Source organism: Antechinus flavipes, chromosome 1 (genome assembly GCF_016432865.1).
Source record: "Antechinus flavipes isolate AdamAnt ecotype Samford, QLD, Australia chromosome 1, AdamAnt_v2, whole genome shotgun sequence".
Classification (NCBI taxonomy): domain Eukaryota; kingdom Metazoa; phylum Chordata; class Mammalia; order Dasyuromorphia; family Dasyuridae; genus Antechinus; species Antechinus flavipes.
In genome coordinates this window covers 474,903,444-474,923,822 of record NC_067398.1, presented here as the reverse complement: position 1 = coordinate 474,923,822, position 20,379 = coordinate 474,903,444, and the positions used below count along the sequence as shown (strand labels likewise).

The window sequence follows — 20,379 nt, the reverse complement described above, 5'->3', positions numbered from 1 at the left end:
CTTCTGACAGTGATTGGCATCTTCCTTTCTAAGTCAAGATTATGGTCTGTGTGTGAACATTTTATATCACCAGGTACTTTATTAACATTTTGGGGAAAGGTAATAGACACTATCTTTTCCACAGGAAGAATTCAGAGTATTTAAAGATACTTTCCCATGCCAAGACTTGACAGGAAAAAAAAAATAAATCATATCACATCCACTTTGTACCTCCATTTTAATTCCAATCAAGAGACTTTGTTAAGAGATTTCCTAGAGCTAAAGATTTTTGCATTTTTAATTTGATTAGAGAATGTATTAATGAAGAAGTCTTGTGTTTACTTGCCTTTCATTAGCAAGAATATGGAAGGATGCAGTTGACTCTTTGTAATTATAATCAATTATATAATATGTCTCTGAAATTACTTTTATCTGCCTCATTTCAACCTTCCTTTCCTAAATTGATAAATAAAAATAGAACCTAAATTTTCTTTCTTAAAATGACTCATGATTTCACTAGTGAATATTCAACCCTTTGTCTCTATCTCATTTCATATGAGTTACTGTGAACTTCAAAAAATCAAGATCTAGCTGCTCTCTTCTTAGAAAGGATGTTTTATATACTTAGTAAGGGTAGTTCTTTGACAATAGAAACAGAATTAATTTAGAGAACTTCAAAATTTCAAAGTAGGAAAGGAGTCTGGTGGCTATTGAGTTTCATATTATATTATGTATATGTATGTGGGTGTGTTTATTTATATTTATATGTGTTACATATATGTATATTTATGTGTAATATATATGCATTTATGTATATATATACATGTGTGTTATATATACACACATATGTATGTATAGGTGTTGATATGGAATTTCTGCTATATGAAGCAGAAAAAAGGTTATCTAGACCCTCAATGAAAATTTCCAAAAATGAGAAATTCATCAGTTCTTGAGGAAGCTCACTCCACTTTGGAAAATTAATTGCTAGGAAGTTTGCATTTGTCTCTTGTTTGTTTTCCCTGACATCAAGTCTAAAATTTTATCTTTGTAATTTTTATCCATTCCTTCTCTTTCAATAATTTGATGCTAAATAGAATATGTTCATAATTTCTCTCTTTCATATGCTTAAGAAAATTTGCATTTCTTTCCTGAATCTTCCTTCGATTCAAGATGGTCATTTTCTTCAATTAATCCTCATATGTCATAGCCTCTCCTTTACTAATTTGCTCTGCCCTCCTCTGGATACCCTCCAGCTTCTAAATGTTCACTTAAACCATGGTGTCCAGAACTGATCATAACAACCCAGATTGGGGCTGAAGAGAGTAGAGTGCAGTGAGATAATCACCTATTCTTTCTGGAAGCTCTTACTTTCCTTAATTCAACTCATGATGGAATTAGCTTTCCTGGCAGTACATCAAATTGCTGACTCATACTGAACTTGATTAACGGCTCTCATTCCCAAAGCTTTTCTAATTTAGTAGGCCCTGCCAGATTTTGGACTCCATTGAAGGCATTTCCTTCAGGATCCCAGGGTCACTTTTATGCCATCAGGAATTGGAAGAGAGCTTTATTGGAGGGATCCCATTTTTTAAATGAAAAGTACATATGAATTAGCTTAATTTATCAAATTGAATCAAATAAAAGTAGAACATTACATTGTTGATCACATACATCTTCTAACAACTTTTTACAAAAGAAAATAATAAATGGAATTTAGGCAGGAAGAGTACTCCTAGAGTACTTTCCAAACTTCTTCCAATTCTTTCCTTTATACAAGGCAGAAACTACACTTTTTCTCTCACTTCCATCCGCATCTGCCATTCTACTTGGTTACAGCTTCACAGAATAAGATGCCCTTTTGCTAAATTCCCCTTATACATATCTTTTTCCTGCCTTTTGTGTGTTGTCTTCCTCCTATAGGTAGTTTATAGGCAGGGAGGGTCTTGTACTAATTGATTGTATCTCCCCACTTAGCATAGTATCTGTCATATATTAAGCATTTAATAAATACTATTGGATTGGAATATCCATGTAAGTGAATCTTAGCTTTGAACTTTACCAATAAATACCAAAGCAAGAAGAACAAGGCTTAGAAATCTAGATTGAAATGGCTGGTATATAGCACTTTAAATTTTGGAAAATATTTTAAACATGATACCTCCTTGGATCCTTGGAACAATTCTGTGAGGTAGGAACTATTGCTATACCCATTTTATAATAAGGAAATAGGAGGAAAGAATCTAAGTGACTTGCCTAGTTTCACATAGAAAGTAAGCATCTGAGGTAGAATTTAAACACTCATTGTTCCTTCTAATCACAAAGAATCTTAAAAATTACCGAAAGAACTATCTAGAAAACTGAGGATAGGTAATCTATAAAAGCCAGTTACTTACTACACTACTATTACAATAACTGCTATGCTCAGATGACATAGAGAACAGAACCTCTAAGTACTTTTGCCCTTCAACTTACATCAATTCCAACTTTGTAACTAAGGTATGGATTATCATCTTCAGTGGATAGAGAATCTGAATCTTAAAATGTGACATTCACTGACATTCATTTCAGTTATCTAAATTTATTAGAAAAATTTAAACTGCTCCCACAGCCTAATTTTTTTTAAAGCATTAATACAGATTGCATCGAGAATTTTTTGCATGAGATCATCCTTCCTCTCCCAACCCCTCACTGCATGTTCAGTACAAATTATCATGGGATTGAATTTTGGATGTTTTACATGTTCTATTATAGAGTATACCTATAGCTATAAAGTTGGTATCTCAGTTACGGTTCTTTTAATTGGCTACAAAATGCATTTATAAAACAGAGGCTCTTAACGTGGAGTCCATGAACTTGTTTTATAAATTTGCATGGATAGAAAAATAGATAAACTTCATTTTAACTTTGTTGATTTCTTTTGTAATTCTAAGTATTTTATGTCTTTAAAACATGATTCTGAGACATCCATGGTATATATATACAAAAAAGTTAACAGCTGCTGCTTTGAAATAATATGATATATTTAAGTACATTTTAACACATAGAAATTAAGACTTCCATATTAACTCATTTGCTGGAGTTGGTTTATATAAAAGAGCTTCTCTAAATAGCATATTATAGTGGAAACATTATTTGAAAGGATCTCCTACATAGTAAAACAAGTATAAAAATATAAAATAAAATTACAACTAAAGAATCACAACTTTAAGGAAAAAATAAAATCTATTCCCTCTTAAACAATACAGAAATTTTTCAATCAAAATATGTTTTGTTTTCAGTGAAGTAGTTAACTCATTTCTTCATTGCTAAAAGTCAACAGGCGTTTACTATATACTATATGCCAAGCTGTACGCTAAGCTGAGGAAATTAGGTGTAACATACAAACAATTGTGTACAAACCAGATCACTGTCAAATCTGTTGGAGAGAAAAGGAACAAGTAATGGGGATGGAAGTATTTTAGACAAAATATTTCTGGCACATATTGAGATTTTAGCTGAGACTTAAAGGAAACATGAGATCATGAATCATATTGTTAATAATATATTAATGTGCCAATCAAAAATGTAAATCAAAAATATATTCTTTTTAAACATTTAGATTACAGAGATATTTTTTTTTCCTGTAGGTGCTCCAAGTGACCAGAGCAGTGGTACATCTTCTCCTCTTTGTGATAGTGGTTTGCATCTCAACTACCATCCTACCAACACGGTAAGAGGTCTGATGCATGAATAAAACATAGGAGGAAAGAACAAAAAGAGCAACCAGAGAAAAATCCAATTTAATCAATAGCTAGGAACTTTCACTAATCCTGAGTCATGGAGATTTAAATCCTTGGTTGTTTCATTATGTATTTGTACAACAAGCTGAAGGGAAAAATAAATGGGTCAAAATTCGCTGTTATCTTTTCTCTTGATGAGTCAGCATTTCATGAGGTCTTCTAATATCAGGTATCTAAAGAATATACCTGAATTTCTGGATCCAAAATGTAATGTTTACTAGGCATGTTTTCTAAATAGCTATACTAACCAAGATTACCACTGATGGAATACTTTGAAATTATAGGGCTGAAATTGATTTTTATCTACTAATATATAATGTGAGATTCTAGTACCACATTCATTATTTGTTATGATTTTGCAACATAATTTCAGAAATACAAAGTTGTGAGATGTATAGTAACTAGATTTATTGCAATAATATGAGGAATTCTCAGGTGAGCAAACTTCATCTATTTATGTAGGTTAGTACCTTCTCTGAAACTGATGGTCTTAAAGAATTCTTGAGGGCATTAAGAGGTTGAATGACTTGCCCAGTGTCTAAACCCAAGTGACATAACAACTCACATTTATATGAATGAACAAATGAATGAATGAAAAAAAATTCCTGAGAACTTACAATTTGCAAAGAAAAATCATGTTAAGCACAGCTGATACAAAAAGAAAAAGGAAGACAGTTTCTGCTCTCAGGAGTTCACATTCAAAAATGAGAAAAAAAAATACTTATAAGATGTGCAAAGAACCTGTCAAACTGAAAACATCAACAGAAGTATTTGGGTTCGTCTACTACTAGACTATTTCATTATTAGAGAAATTCACTGATGAAATTCCTCAAATTTTTAAAATACATTAGCTGGTTTCATTATCTTAAAAAAACACTCTTCTTCACTTTATCTAAGACATTTCTGCCTCCGAGATCACAAGAGTACAAACCATATTTTTTATACATTTAACTCTTCATCTTCCCATTATAATTACTACATAGATCAACATGGGGCTGGAAGTACCAGTCTCTTAATTTACACTTTGTGCTTTTGTGTATTGACATATGAGAGCACTTTTTGTTTTTGTTTTTGTTTTTGAGAGGCAATTGCAGTTAAATGACTTGCCTGGGATTATACAGCTAGTCATTGTTAAGTTAAGGCCAAATTTGAATTTAGGTCTTCCTGGCTCCAGGTCTGGTGCTTTATCCATTGTACCATCTAGCTGCCCTTAAGAGCATGTTTTTTTTACTCCTGGTTCTTAGTTTAGATAGTCTTCTTCCTAATCTGTACTTATTATGAGAGAGAATCCTGGGAACAGTAGGTCAGAAAATTTCAAGCTCTCCAGAATTTACCCCACAAACAAGACAAAAAAGCACCTCTGGGCAAATACAGAGTGCTAAAAATAATTAAGAGTTAGGGAAATGCAAGTGGTCCTAATGGGACAATCAAGGAAGACCTGAAGGAAGATATCAAAACAGAGATTTGTCTACTGTGTGATGCAAACACCTCCAGGCTAGTATCCCTGAAACAGCAAGCTGCTAGCTCAGTTAGAAGATTGCCTGGGCCCCAGCAACAGGAATTTTCACCTCCTAGAAGTATAGGGAGTTGGGAATCTGAGTTGAAAAAGACTGAGGGAGCCTCTGCTGAAAAGGGACACTACATCCAACTCTGCTTCCAAGATAGGTGAAAAGGAACCAGTATATGCCTAGGGAGTGCAAAAGAGAAGCAGACTGTTGTTGGCTATGGATTCTTAGAAGAGGGTGGTGCCCGTGGTTTTGGTTTCCAGTCCAGAAAGAAGAACTGAAAGATTACCTGAGACCAGAAATATTATGCCTATACGCCACGACTAGAAGTAATTAAATCTGCTATAAAGTTAAAAAATAAAAATAAAATGATCAGGCAAAGGAGAAAGAACCCCACCATAGAAAAATACTTTGGAAATAGAGAATACTAGGGTTCTGCCCCAAAATAATTCACAAAACTCTATAAAAGACTTTAACAATCAAATGAGAGAGATGGAAAAATAAATAAATAAATAAGAACAACCTGAGAAAAACAAGATTATGAAAATAAAGTCAATCATCTAGAAAAAGAGATACAGAATGTTAAGGAAGAAAATGACCCTGAAAACCAGAATTGGGCAAGGGAAAGCCAGGAAATTTGTGACACAAAGAAAAAATTAAAAAAATATATAATGAAAAAAAGAGAATGTGAATCTCATATCATAAGAAAAAGACATATCATAAGAAAAAGATCTGTCTGGAGGACAGATCAAAAAGAGAAAACTTAATAATAAGACTACTGAAAGCTGCAATAAAAGGAAATAATCTTGATATGATAATACAAGAAACAGTATGTCTTGCAGTATTAACACAAGAAGGAAAAGTAGAAATAGAAACCACCTGAAAGAGATCCTACAAGGAAAATCTATAGGAACATCATAGCCAAATTCTAAAAACCCTAAGTCAAAGAGAACAAGAAAAAAAATTCAAATGTTGAAGAGCAAAAGAACTAGGAGTGTGTATGAAAATATCATACGTAGAAATATTAAGTATAATCCTGACACCAAAATAAAGGAATATTTGATGAACTACTAGACATTCAGAATTTTATTTTTAAAAGACCTGAACTTAATAAGAAATTTCACATATGAGATCCAGGAGAAATAGAAGATAAACTTCAAAGACTAATTTCAAGAGACTCTGAGATAAGGAAAAATTGTTTATATTTTATATGTGGAAATATTAACTATGTGTCTAAGACTGTCATTAGTAATTGGGTAGTTAAAAATGACTGGGTTAGAGTCATTTTCATGTAAGAAAAGGTAAAAAGTGAAATTAGATTATACAAATGAGGTGCAAGAGGAGGAACTCAGAGGCTAGTAGTTTTGAAATTCTAGTCAAATCAGGAATGGATTAAAGATGAAACAATACATATATATCTCAAAGGATATAAAAGTTTTCTAAATGTATAAAGAAATAAGAAAGGGAGGATAAGGTAGGATATAGAAGGCTGTGTTGATTAATGTGAATGGGATAAGGTATGTAGCTTAATGAGAGTGGGATGAGGATGGGGAGAAAAGATAAGAAGGGAAACTGGTGGGGTAGGGAAAACTAGGTAGATTAAGTAACAGCAAAGCAAGATAGTAGGAAAAAGTGAAGCAGAAGAGTCAGAAGAAATAGGATACATGATAAAGGCACAAACAATAATGGTCAGTAGTATAATTTATTAGAAAAATAGCAGGGGAGGCAGAGCCAAGATGGTAGAGAAGACATGCATTTCTTTCTGACATTCTCTCATAACCCTCAGACTAATTCACAAATCCAGCCTCTGAATGAGTTCTGAATTGGCAGAATCCACAAAGATTGGGAATGCAACAAATTCCAAGCAGAAAATAATTTCAAAGATTGCCAGAAAAGGTCTGTTTTAATTGGGCATGGAGGGAGGCGAGCCAAGCGCAAGCAGACTAAGCACAGATGCCAGTGTGATATTGCAGACCTGGGGTGGAGGGAGTTCTGCATAGCAGAGAATCTACAGGGAGGAATCTACAGCACTGTTGGCTACTCTGTCCTGGCTGTGAGCCAGTAGATCAGAAGAGAAGTTATAAAACATCCAACACAAACACAAAAAAATAAATAGTTAATCTCAAAGAGCCAGACTCTCACTGGACCTGGCCACATCCACCCAGTACCATGAGTGAGTCAGTACAGACTCAGCACAGCCATGGCTGCTTGTAGAGGAAGCTTGGAAAACCTCCCCTGCTCTATAATCAGAACTTATTTTTTTTAAATGAGTAAAAAAACAAAGAGGACTCTGATCATACAGTTTTTATGGTAAAAGAGAGGAACAGATTCAAACCCTGAGGAGACTAAAGACAGATTGTCTCCAGATGAAGTCCCAAAAGGGATATAAATTGGTCCCCATACAGACTTTCCTAGAAGAAATTAAAAAGGATCTTAAAAGAGAGCTGGAAGAAAAATGGGGAAAGGAAATGAAAATTTTGCAAGAGGGTTTGGAAAAGGCATATAATTCATTAAAAGATAGATTTGCTAAAATGGAAAAAGAAAACAACTCCCAGGAAAAAAAAAGTTGTGAAATGGAAAAAGAAAATAACTCCTTAAAAAACAGAATTTGTGAAATGGAAAAGGAAAACAACTCCCTGAAAAACAGAATTTGTGAAATGGAAAAAAAATTCCATAGTACAAAACAACTCATTTAAAAACTCAATTGTACAACTTCCACCTTAAAGGATTGAAGGGCCTGGAATATGATATTCTGAAAGGCAAAGGAGCTAGGAATGCAGCCAAGAATAAATTACCCTGCCAAAACTGAACATTTTCTTTCAAGGAAGAGGATATACATTTAATGAAACAGGTGAATTCCATTTATTTCTGATGAAAAGACCAAATTGAAGAGAAAATTTGACCTCCAAATATAGAACTCAAGAGAGGTATAAAAAGGTAAAAAGAAAAGAATTCTTGAGAACTGTATCTCTATTATGGGTATACATAGAGAGTGCATGTATAACTTGATTTTACTGTTATATCATAAAAAAGAAAGTAGATGTGAAAAGGGTATTGGATTGGAAAAAAGGGAAAGTAGAGGCAAAATGAGGGAAATTACATCTCATGAAGAGGCAAAGGAAACCTATTATATTTGAGGGAAAGAAGGGAGAGGGATGAACATTGTGAATCTTACTCTCATCAGATTTTGCTCAAAGAGAAAATATTAGGCATATTTGGTTCCACTGAGAAATTTCTCTCACCTTATAGAAAGTGGGAGGGGAAAGGGTAAAAGGGAAAGGGTAGGCTAAATCGAAGGGAAAACAGAAATAGTAAGGGAAAAGTAAAACAAAGGGGAAGGGACTCTAAAGGGGAGGGTTGTTTGAGGCAAGTAGTGCTCATAAGTGAAATACTAGAGAGGAAAGAAAGGGAGAAGGAAAGAGAAAAGTATAATTTGGAATTAATAAGATGACAGGAAATACAGAATTAGTAGTTTTAACTATAAAAGTGAATGGAGTGAATTTTCCCTTAAGGTGAAAGCTGATAGCAGACTGGATTAAAAGTCAGAATCCTATAATATGTTATTTACAAAATACACATTTAAAGTAGAGTGATACATACATAGTAAAGATAAAAGACTAGAGCAGAATCTATTATGCTTCAGGTGAGCAGGGGTAGCCATCCTGATCTCAAATCAAGCAAAAGCAAAAATTGATCTAATTAAGAGATAAGAAAGGAAATTATATTTTGCTAAAGGGTATCATAGATAATGAAGCAATATTAATACTAAACATATATGCACCATGTGGTATGGCATCTAAATTCCTATAGGAGAAGTGAAGAGAGGTGCAAGAAGTCATACAAAGCAAAACTGTACTAGTGGGGGATCTTAACCTTGCTTTCTCAGAACTAGATAAATCAAACCAGCTAAAGAAGTTAATAAAGGTTATTATATTATTGTATTATATAACTTTATGTATATTATATATAATAACCTCATGTAATGGTTATTATATATTATAAAAAGTTTAATAAAGAGGTTAAAGAGGTAAATAAAATACTGTAAAAATTAGGCACAAAAGATCTTTGTAGAAAATTGAATGGAGACAGAAATTACACTTTCTTCTCAGTAGTTCATAGAACCTATACAAAAATTGACCATACATTAGTACATAAAGACCTCAAAATCAAAGAAAGACAGAAATAGTAAATGCAATTTTTTCTGATCATGTTGCAATAAAAATTACATTCGGTAAAAAGCTAAGAGAAAATAGACCAAAAAGTAATTGGAAACGAAATAATCCCATCCTAAAGAATGAATGAGTATAACAGCAAATCATAGACACAATCAATAATTTTACATCCAAGAGAATGACGATAATGAGACAACATATCAAAATTTGTGGGATGCCACCAAAGAGGTAATAAGAGGAAATTTTATATCTTTAGTTGCTTACTTGCATAAAATAGAGAAAGAGAAGATCAGTGAATTGGGCTTTCAAATAAAAAAGGTAGAAAAAGAACAAATTTAAAACCTCTAATCAAATACCAAACTTGAAATACTAAAAATAAAAGAAATTAAATCATCGACGGTAAAAAAACAATTGAATTAATAAATAAAACTAAGAGTTGGTTTTATGAGAAAACCAACAAAATAAATTTTTAATTTGATTAGAAAAAGGAAATACGAAAATCAAACAGTCTCAAAAATGAAAAGGGAGAACTTTCCATCAATGAAGAGGAAATTATTGCAATAATTAGGAGCTACTTTGCCCAACTTTATGCCAATAAATTTGAAATGGAGGAAAATCTACAAAAATATAGATTGCCCAGGTTAACGGAAGAGGAAATAAATTACTTAAATGTTCCCATTTTAGAAAAGGAAATAGAACAAACTATTAATGAACTCCCTAAGAAAAAATCCCCAGGACCAGATGGATTTGCATGTGAATTCTACTAAACATTTAAAGAACAATTTACTCCAATACTATATAAACTATTTGGAAAAATAGGAAAAGAAGAATTAACCAAATTTGTTTTTATGATACAGACATGGTATTGATACCTCAACCATGTAGAAGGAAAACAGAGAAAGAAAATTATAGACCAATCTCCCTAATAAATATTGATGCAAAAATATTAAATAAAATATTAGCAGAGATGATAGAAAATCATCCCCAGGATAATACACCATGACCCAGTAGGATTTATATCAGGCATTCAAGGCTGGTTTAATATTAATAAAACTATTAGTATAACTGACTATATCAATAACCAAATTCACAAAAAAAAGATCATCTCAATAGATGCAGAAAAAGCATTTGATAAAACCTAAAATCCATTCCCATTAAAAACACTAGATAATATAGAAATAAATGGATTTTTTCTTAAAATGATCAATATAGCATCTATTTAAAACCATCAACAAGCATTATATATAATGGGGACAAACTAGAACCATTCTCAAAAAACCAGAGATGAAACAAGGTTGTCCATTATCATCATTATTATACAATATTGTATTAGAAATGCTAGTTTTGGCAATAAGAGTTGAAAAAGAGATTAAAGGAATTAGAGTTGGTAATGAGCAAATCAAATTATCATTCTTTACAGATGATATGATGGTGTACTTAGAGAACCCTAGAGAATCAACTTAAAAACTATTAGAGGAAATCAACAACTTTAGCAAAGTTTCAGGATACAAAATAAATCCGCATAAACCATCAGCATTTTTATACATCACTAACAAAATCCAATAGCAAGAGATACAAAGAGAACTTTCATTTAAAATAACTGTTGATAGGATAAAATATTTGGAAATCTATTTGCCAAGGAAGGCCAGGAACTATATAAGCAAAACTACAAAACACTTTCCACACAAATAAAGTCAAATCTAAACAACTGGAAAAATATCAAGTACTCTTGGATAGGTCGAGTGAATATAATAAAGATGACAATATTACCTAACCTAATCTATTTATTTAGTGTTAAACCAAATTCCCCAAAAAACTATTTTACTGATCTAGAAAAAATACCAACAAAATTTATCTGAAAGAACAAAATGTCAAAACTTTCAAAAGAATTAATGAAAAGAAAAGCAAATGAAGGTAGCCTAGGTGTATCAGATCTAAAACTATAGTATAAAGCAGTGGTCATCAAAATCATTTGGTACTGGCTAAGAAATAAAGCAGTTGATCAGTGGAATTGGTTAGATTCACAGAACAAAATAGTCAATGACTACAGTTATCTAGTGTTTGACAAACCTAAAGAACCCAATTTGGGGTATTAGAATTCACTATTTGACAAAAATTGCTGGGAAAATCGGAAACTAGTATGGCAGAAATGAGGCTTTGACTCATACCTACCACTGTATGCCAAGATAAGGTGGAAATGGGTTCAGGATCTAGATATAAAGAATGATATTATAAACAAATTTGAAGAACATAGGATAGTTTAAGATGTGTGAAGGAGGAAGGAATTTGTGACCAAAGAAGATCTAGTGATTGTTATTGATCACAAAATAGATAATTTTGATTATATTAAGTTAAAATTTTTGTATAAACAAAAGTAATGCAGACAAGATTAGAAGGGAAGTAAAAAATTGGGAGCATATTTTGTATTCAAAGGTATGATAAAGACCTCATTTCTAAAACATATAGAGAATTGATTCAAATTTATAACAGTTCAAATCATTCTCCAATTGATCAATGGTCAAATAATATAAACAGATAATTTGAAACTATTTCTAGTCATAGGAAAAGCTTCAAATCACTATTGATTAGAAAAATGCAAATTAAGACAATTCTGAGATAACAGTATACATCTCTCAGATTGACTAAGATGACAAGAAAAGATAATGATGAATGTTGGAGGGGATGTGGGAAAACTGTGAACAGATCTAACTATTCTGGAGAGCAATTTGGAGCTATGCTCAAAAAATTATCAAACTGTGCATACTCTTTGATCAAGCAGTGTTTCTACTGGGATTGTATCCCAAAGAGATCTTAAAGGAAGGAAAAAGACCCACAGATGCAAAAATGTTTGTGACAGTCCTTTCTGTAGTGTCAAAAAACTGGAAACTGAGTGGATGCCCATCAATTGGAGATTGGCTGAATAAATTGTGGTATATGAATGTTAGGAAATATTATTATTCTGTGAGAAATGACCAGCAGGATGATTTCACAGAAGCATAGAGAGACTTACATGAACTAATGCTAAGTGAAATGAGCAGAACCAGGAGATCATTATAGATGACAACAATAGACTATGCAATGATCAATTCTGATGCATGTGACTCTCTTCAACAATGAGATGATTCAAACCAGTTCCACTTGTTCAGTGATGAAGAGAGCCATCTACACCCAGAGAGAGGACTGTTGGACTGAGGTTGGACCACAACATAGCATTTTCACTCTCTCTATTGTTGTTTGCTTTCATTTTGTTTTCTGTCACAGTTTTTTTTTTTTCCCCTTCCTTCTTGATCTGATTTTTTTCTTGTGCAGCAAGATAACTTTATAAATATGTATACATATATGGTATTTAATATATATGTATACATATTAAATATGTTAAAGTATATATTAAATACCATATATGTATACATACTTATAAAGTTATTGTTGTAAAGTAGTGTTTATTACATATGCTTTCTTGAAATGTTTACTGTTTCATATTCTGAATCCTCTCATGTTCTTCTATGCATATGGTAATGCTCTTTTTCTGCTTCTGTTTCGTTTTTCTTGTTCTATTTTGTATTTGTTTTATATCAATAATTTAAAAATACTTATTATGTATATAATGTATACGTATGAAAGACAGTTGAAGATGTGATATTGGAAGTAAATAGAGGGATTGGGGCAGAATAGGGACATTTTAGAATCATTAGCATAAAGATAGCAATTAAATCCATGGGAGGTAATAAAATTACCAAGTAAAATAGAATAGAGGCAGAAGAGGAGAGAGGTGAGGGCAGAATCCTGAGGGAAATTTATGGTTAGAATCAATGATCTGAAAAAGTATCCAGCAAAGAAGACAGAGGAGTGGTCAGAAAGGTAGGACAAGAACCAAAAGAAATTTGTGTCCTAAAAAACTAGAAAGAAGAGAGTAACAGGGAGAAGTGAGTCATCAACAATGCTGTAGAGATAAAGGAGAATCATTAGTGAGAACAGACCATTGGATTCGACGAATACAATTTAGTTTGAATAAACTTAAAAGTCACATTTTATGTTAGGTATAGCATATCATCTGGCAAATTATGTGGGCAATTTTCTTTCAGCATTGAATTATTTATGTAAGATACCTAGCCCCTCCAAAAAAAATTTCTTATCACCCTTTCTTAGCTGTAATATCTCCTCTGATAGTTAATTTGGGATCTATGGACTTATTTTTCAAAGTATTCTATAACTACTTCAACATAATTTTATCCTTTTTAATCCTGTGTATTTTACTTCATGCTTTTGAAAATATTCTGAGAATGGGTCTGTAAGCGATAACAGACTTCTAAAGGAATCCATGGCTCAAAAATTATTCACAACCCTTACTCTAATGAGACCAATATTGCTTCTGTGGCATTTATTTTTGGTTCTATGTTTGCCTTCTGCCTATGGGGATGGCAGAATTAATAATTCTCTTCCTACTAGAGGACATTCCTTTCTAGACATGTCTGACCAAGTTCTTGTGATTTTCCTATTCCTCATTAGAGAAAGATTTTCCATAAAACAAGCCTTACTTAAGAATTCCCTCAGAGGAAGTCAGGGACTGAGTGGCTTAAAACTTAGAGATTTCTTTTGATGAGGACCAACTGAACATAATCATTATCAGAGATTTGGAACACAATAATTATATGATATGGATAAAGCTGTTACAGGATATATAATTTTATCTCAGAATATGCTTTTTAACCTAATTTATTACAATCTTGTACCCAATTCCAATCAACTAAATAAGAATTATATTTTTGTTTCAATCTTTTTATGACACAAGCATATCTCTCCTGATCTAGAAAAAAGTCTCAAAAAAAAAAAAAAAAAAGAGATTCTCCAGTAATTGAAAAGAAATACTTGAAGGAAAAAAAAATTCTGAAGTATCTAATCAAAGTTTCTCCTGTAATCTTTGAATAGTTTTTTTTTTTTTTTTTTGAATTTGAGCCTGAAAACTATCATAGAAGACATTCTTAAAGTCACTAATTAACACTTATTAGGAAATCCCTAATGAGTGAAGCTTTATTATAATGCAAATTCTATAAGAAAATTACTCTTACTACAAATGTAATGATATGGAAATAATAAATGAAATGGCATAATTTGAACAACTAGCCTAAGATTCTTCTGAGAATAAATTGACATGTATCTTGATTATTTAAATGTTAATTCTGAAACAACTGACAACATCTGCTCCACATAGTACAACAGAAGGTGCTAACATATCTGGAAATTTAGACATCTATCTAGATTTTATTTGAAGTCCTGTCCCTAGACAATGGAGTGACCTTGAACATATATCACTTAGTATCTCTTGACATCAGGTTCCTACTCTGTGAAATGAGGTAATTGGATTGGATGATAGTATCTTAGATTTTAATCTGGAAGTAATCATTGAAGTTATTTGATCCACCCCCTTCAATTTATAGAGATAGATGATCTGGAATGCCCATTTTAGCCTTAAGGCTCTATGATTCTAAATATTTGCTCTTGGTTTATACTTTTCTGATAAAACAGGGAAAATATACTACTCAAAGGAATTTTTATGGCTCAGAAACTGAATATTTATCTCTAGATCTATGTATTCTCAAACTCATCAATATCCTTTTAATGTGAATTGAGTTTTAAAGAGGATTTTCCTCCCTTTTTTTGTCTGGGACTACCTGACTTGATGCATGTTTAGTGAAGAAAATTAGTATATATAAGCCTTGACTCTCTATTTCTACATGCCATTATATAGAAAAAACTTGTTTGTTATTACATTATGAATAGATTTAAATGAGAATGTGGTGCATAAACACAATATGATTTTTGAAATTCCATAAATCTGAATTATAAATTCTTTTCACAAATGAAAGCATAATACTCAACTGTCATTTAGAGCTAGAAAATCTACAGATAAATATTCACCTATTCAATCAGTGCATTCCTCTGAAGATTATAGTTTTTATTTTCATATTCCAAAATCTATCCACTCTCATATCTCTCAGAATCTGCAATTTTATATATATATATGGAAGAAAATGCACCAACATGTCATAGTATCAAAAAAAATCTTCACTATGAAGAACTGAGAAAATGAACTATTTGTTAATTGAAATATTCCTTGCATTATACTATAGCAGAATGTGTTACCACAACAATTGTATTTGCACATAAAGTGGAAGCTAATTCACTTTTGTAGCTTTTACTCAATTGTTTCAGTAGTGTATGACTCTTAGTGACTACATTTGGGGGTTTCTTGGCAAAGATATTGGAGTTATTTACAATTTCCTTCTCCAGCTCATTTTACAGATGAGGAAATTGAGGCAAACAGGGTTAAATTACCTGCCAGGGTCACACAGCTAGTAAGTGTCTGAAGCAACACTTGAACTCAGGAAGATGATCTTCCTACCTCAAGGCCAGGTACTTTATCCACTGTGCCATTTAGCTGTCCTGAATCATTTCAGTCATGTCATGTCATATGGTCTCAATGATTCCATTTAGAGTTTTCATGGCAAAGATACTGAATTGGTTGGTTGTTTCATTCTTTATTTTGCCCCCAGTATACAGATGAGGAACTGAGGCAATAGAGATTCAGTGACTTGCCCAACATTACATAGCTAGTAAGTATCTGGGGCCAGTTTTGAACTCATATCTTCCTGACTCTAACTCCAGTGCTCCATTCACTGCACCATGCAGCTGCCCAATTCTATATGTATGTTTGTATATCTTCTTTCCCCAAATAATATAAACTCCTTGAAAATAGGCACAGTTTTATTTATTTGTTTGTTTATTTTTGTATTTGTATAGCCTGCATGAATTACATGTGTGCCACCTAGTAAGAGCTTAGAAAATGCTTTTTGATTTTTTTTTAATGGCCTCACATGTAGCTGAAATGGATAGTTGCCTTTTTGGTGTGCTTTGTGGAACACTGGCAAAAGCCTCTGCTGCCAAAAGTTATCTTCCTAGTTGCTGTAAAAGATTTGACTTTATAACGAGACACTTATTTTCTTGACATTGAGACTCTAGCAAACCATTATAAAAATGCAAATAACTTGTAGAAAACTCATAATTACATTGATTACAATGAACACTTTTGTGAAACATATTATCAAATGACTAGTTGTCATCTTGGAACACATAGCTCCAAGTGAATGAAACATATATATCAATAATTTTTTTAATAATTACTTTTGTTTTTTGTTGTTTTTGTGGGGGGGGGGGTGGTAAGGAGAAGGGCATATTGACATTCATTTACTTTTGGTGGGGCAATTCCTAGTTGGTGCTAGGAAGCTATGGGAAAACAAAATATGGTTTTCTAACTTAGTGATTATGAACCCACAAGATATAGTTGACCTCAGTCCTTTAACCATGTTTCATTCAAGCTATCCTCATGCTATACTGAATCTTTTAAGCTAGACCCACAGAGACAATGTCCTGGAGCAGCTAAGTCATTCATTTTTATATTTTTAATCCTGAAACCATGTTGCATTTATTGATTTCACCCCAATACACCATCTTAGTCAATGACTCTGAACTAGAATTCTTTTCTGCCATTTTCTATCCAAACTACTACATCTTTAATACTTCCCTTCAGATTTCTAACTTTTTCTTTAGGAACAGAAATCAAACTTACTATTGCTTTTCAAAAGGACCTATCAATTGACTCTCCATTTGGTGGGCTTCCAGAACAAAATCGCATTCTCTAGCTACCTCTCTCCTATAATGTTATCTCAACTAAATAGAATTTAATACGTTTCTGGAAAGTAAACATTGCATTTCTTTATCATTATCATTAACTATTGTACTTCTCTCTCTCTCTCTCTCTCTCTCTCTCTCTCTCTCTCTTTCTCTCTCTCTCTCTCTCTCTTTCTCATTTCTCTCTCTCTCTTTTCCCTGGTAGTTATCACAGGGTTTGACACATAGTAAGTGTTTAATAAATGTTTTTGCCACTCATTTATAATGGATGCCCAGAAGTTGAGAGAATGAGAAGATATGGTAAATTTTTAACTCTTCACTTTAATCAAGCTAATCTAAATAATGTCATACTCATTCTAATTTCTTTGCTATTTGCCTTCACTAGTCCCTTCATGTGAAAACTACTTTTTTCCTAACCCAAATACTGTTTCTTCTTTCAGACATATGTCAAGTTCCATTTTACTAATCCAAAGGGTATGACACTGGTTTCTTCAGACTGTAATATTCTATGGCACTTATTGACTCTGCTAATCCTTTTGACATAACCACCTCTCAGTTCCATAGTGATTTAAAATTTGCAAGTCATTCAGTTTTCTTATTTCAGTTTCATATTTGTGTCTTGCCAAGGAGACTGCAAGTTCTTTGAGGACAAAAAGTATCTGTGATATTTCTTTTGTACTACCCTTAAAATCTTATAGAGAACTGAATATAAATTAAGTGTTCAATTTAAGCCAGGTAGTTTGCTGTTGTTGTTGTTTGTCCATTTTCAAAGGGGACTAATGACATCATTGGTGATGTCTAGACTTGTGTGTAAATTGGGTTTAAATGAGGCAGAGTTGCACAAAGTCATTAATCTAAGTCTCTCTTCCTGAGTCATTAAAGTCCAGTGACAGGACAAAAGTCAAAATGACTAGTCATGATTCAGGATGCAGTAGATGACCTTGGAAACTTCAATGTCTGACCACAGCTCCTGTTTCAGCTTCCTTCATGGTTGTTGGAACAAATTGTTCTCACCCATCCATTCCATCAGGGAAAGTTTTCATATGTTTAGGATAGACATCCTCCTAACTCACTAATAAGTTTGAGGTTTATCAGCTTCAACCTGTTTCAGTCCATCTGTCAAGATGGTTTAGTGGGGTGTAGCTGCTGCTCATGTTTTTACTTCATTGAACCACAAATAAAGTTTGGGTGAATAAGGTAGACACAAAAAATGGATAAGCAACCACAAACAGGGTTTGGTAAGCCTTCACACCAAAGATGCTGGTTTTCTTTAACACTTCAAATTTGCTAGTGAAATTTTGTTTGAATAAACTTAGAAATCAGATTATGTATTATGTATTAGAAAACTGCATTTAGTGTAAAAAAGAATACTTAAGTTCATGTATATCTCAGACACTTAGTAACTTAGTGACCCTGTAGTCATTTCACTTCTCTGGAACTCAATTTCCCTATTTGTAAAAGAATGATGAACTAAATCAAAGCTTTTAAAACTGTGGCTCACAATCCAATATGGGGTCATGTAAGTGAATGTGGAAACTGCAAAACTATCATTTGTTATCACTAAATGCTTGATTTGTATATCTAAATGCAGCATCACATAAAAATTTCTCACATGAAAAGGGGCCGGAGTAGAAAAAGTTTAAGAAGCCCTGAACTAGATGACCCATACACTCCTTTGTATTTCTAAGACTTGTCTGAGGAAGAATTTGAATTTTGGGGGTTTTTTTTTGGATTGAGTCCAGTATATTTATGTTATGTTTTTCTGAAAAAGAAAATGATCCACAAAGTTCCTTGGCTTTGTTGTTTTTAAATTTTCCTAGTTCTTAATAAAAAGCCAATTTTTTTCAACTTTTTTTTTTGAAATGCATTTGCTTTTAGTGTACTTTCATTACTAATTGCCACATTTTCCTTTCTCTTGTTTGAAGTATATCTGAGATTTCCTTTGATGTTTCAAATTATGTCACCCATGTGAGGGAAGGAAAAGAATGTATATTTTTGTGGAACATAATAATTAAATTCAAATATAAAAATCAAATTTGTGTGTTTTTATAATTGAGAAAGTATTTTCCAAAATTAACCATTTCTATATTTATAACTACTTAGAATAAATTCTTACTGTGTGTAAAGACAAAATTCCCTCTCCTCCTGCTTTTCCAACATCGTAGCTAAGCAACATAAAAATTGAAGGAAAGGTTGCTGAAATCTTTTCAAATGTCATTTTTTATTGCTTCATTTGAATTTAATTCAGTTCAACAAGCATTTTTTTCAGTGCTTTCTACAATGCAAAACACTGCCCTAAATATGTGCTTCGATGCATGCCTTTTTCTACTGTATAAAATAAATGAGTTGTCAGTAGAAATATGACTTCTAGAAACTGTTCTACCCTTTGGGCTTAAGATTCCTTCCCTTCTTTGTGCAATGTCATTTACTTCCTCATTTAACAAATGTTTGTGAAGTGTTTACTATTTGCAAGGCACTCAGGAGAATACACAGATAAATTAAGAAATGTAAGAATGCAAAAGCCCAGCAGTTAATATTTCTGTGGAAAATGGCAGCCAACTATGCTCAAAAATAATAATGGAAAATAGACTTTTACAAAATATATTGACCCAATTTTGTCTGAAGGAACAAAATACCAGATATCTCCTTTGGACCCAGATGTTAATTGTAAATAGTGAAGCACCTGTTACCCTGAAAGAATTCCAGATTCTTTCTAGATCATTAGCCTCTTTGAAATAATAAAACTATTCCCTCTAAGTCTAAATGACTATATTCTATTTTCCATTTCTAAGCAAAACAGTTGTTGTTGTTGTTTTGGGAGGATGACTTTGCTTCTAAGTAATTCTTGTGAGTGAGATAAGAATAACAAGACCCCAGAGTTATCAGACTTTTGTTGGGATTTGGGTTCAGTAGCAAGGGAGTCCCACTTTGATAGTAAGAGACTCCTTGAAGGAAGAAAAAGACAAAGTTTATATATGCTTAAAATATATGAGTGAATATATATTTTGTGCTATAATAATAATAATAATATATATATTATAATATAATAAATATATATTGCAGTATGCTTAAAGCACAAAACAAAGGAAAAGCTTTAGGAAAAAGGAGATAGGAAAAGAATGTTGAAAAAAAATGTTATCTCAATCTGAATGACCATGATGATTCCTAAAATCAGGATAATTTTGAAGTCTCTTAGAACAGATTTTTATCACATGGGATGTTTTTATTGGAGTGAGAAGATAGTAAGGAGGTCATTTA

General features: G+C 32.5%; 1 protein-coding gene across 1 annotated transcript in view; it reads left to right on the top strand.

Moving 5' to 3' along the window:
• Positions 1 to 20,379, top strand: part of SNTG1 (syntrophin gamma 1) — a 587,999-nt gene that overhangs the window by 130,355 nt on the left and 437,265 nt on the right. The window contains exon 8 of the mRNA XM_051973745.1: positions 3,606 to 3,688. Within this exon, the coding sequence (XP_051829705.1) occupies positions 3,606 to 3,688 (83 nt within the window). The remainder of the gene's footprint in view (positions 1 to 3,605; positions 3,689 to 20,379) is intronic.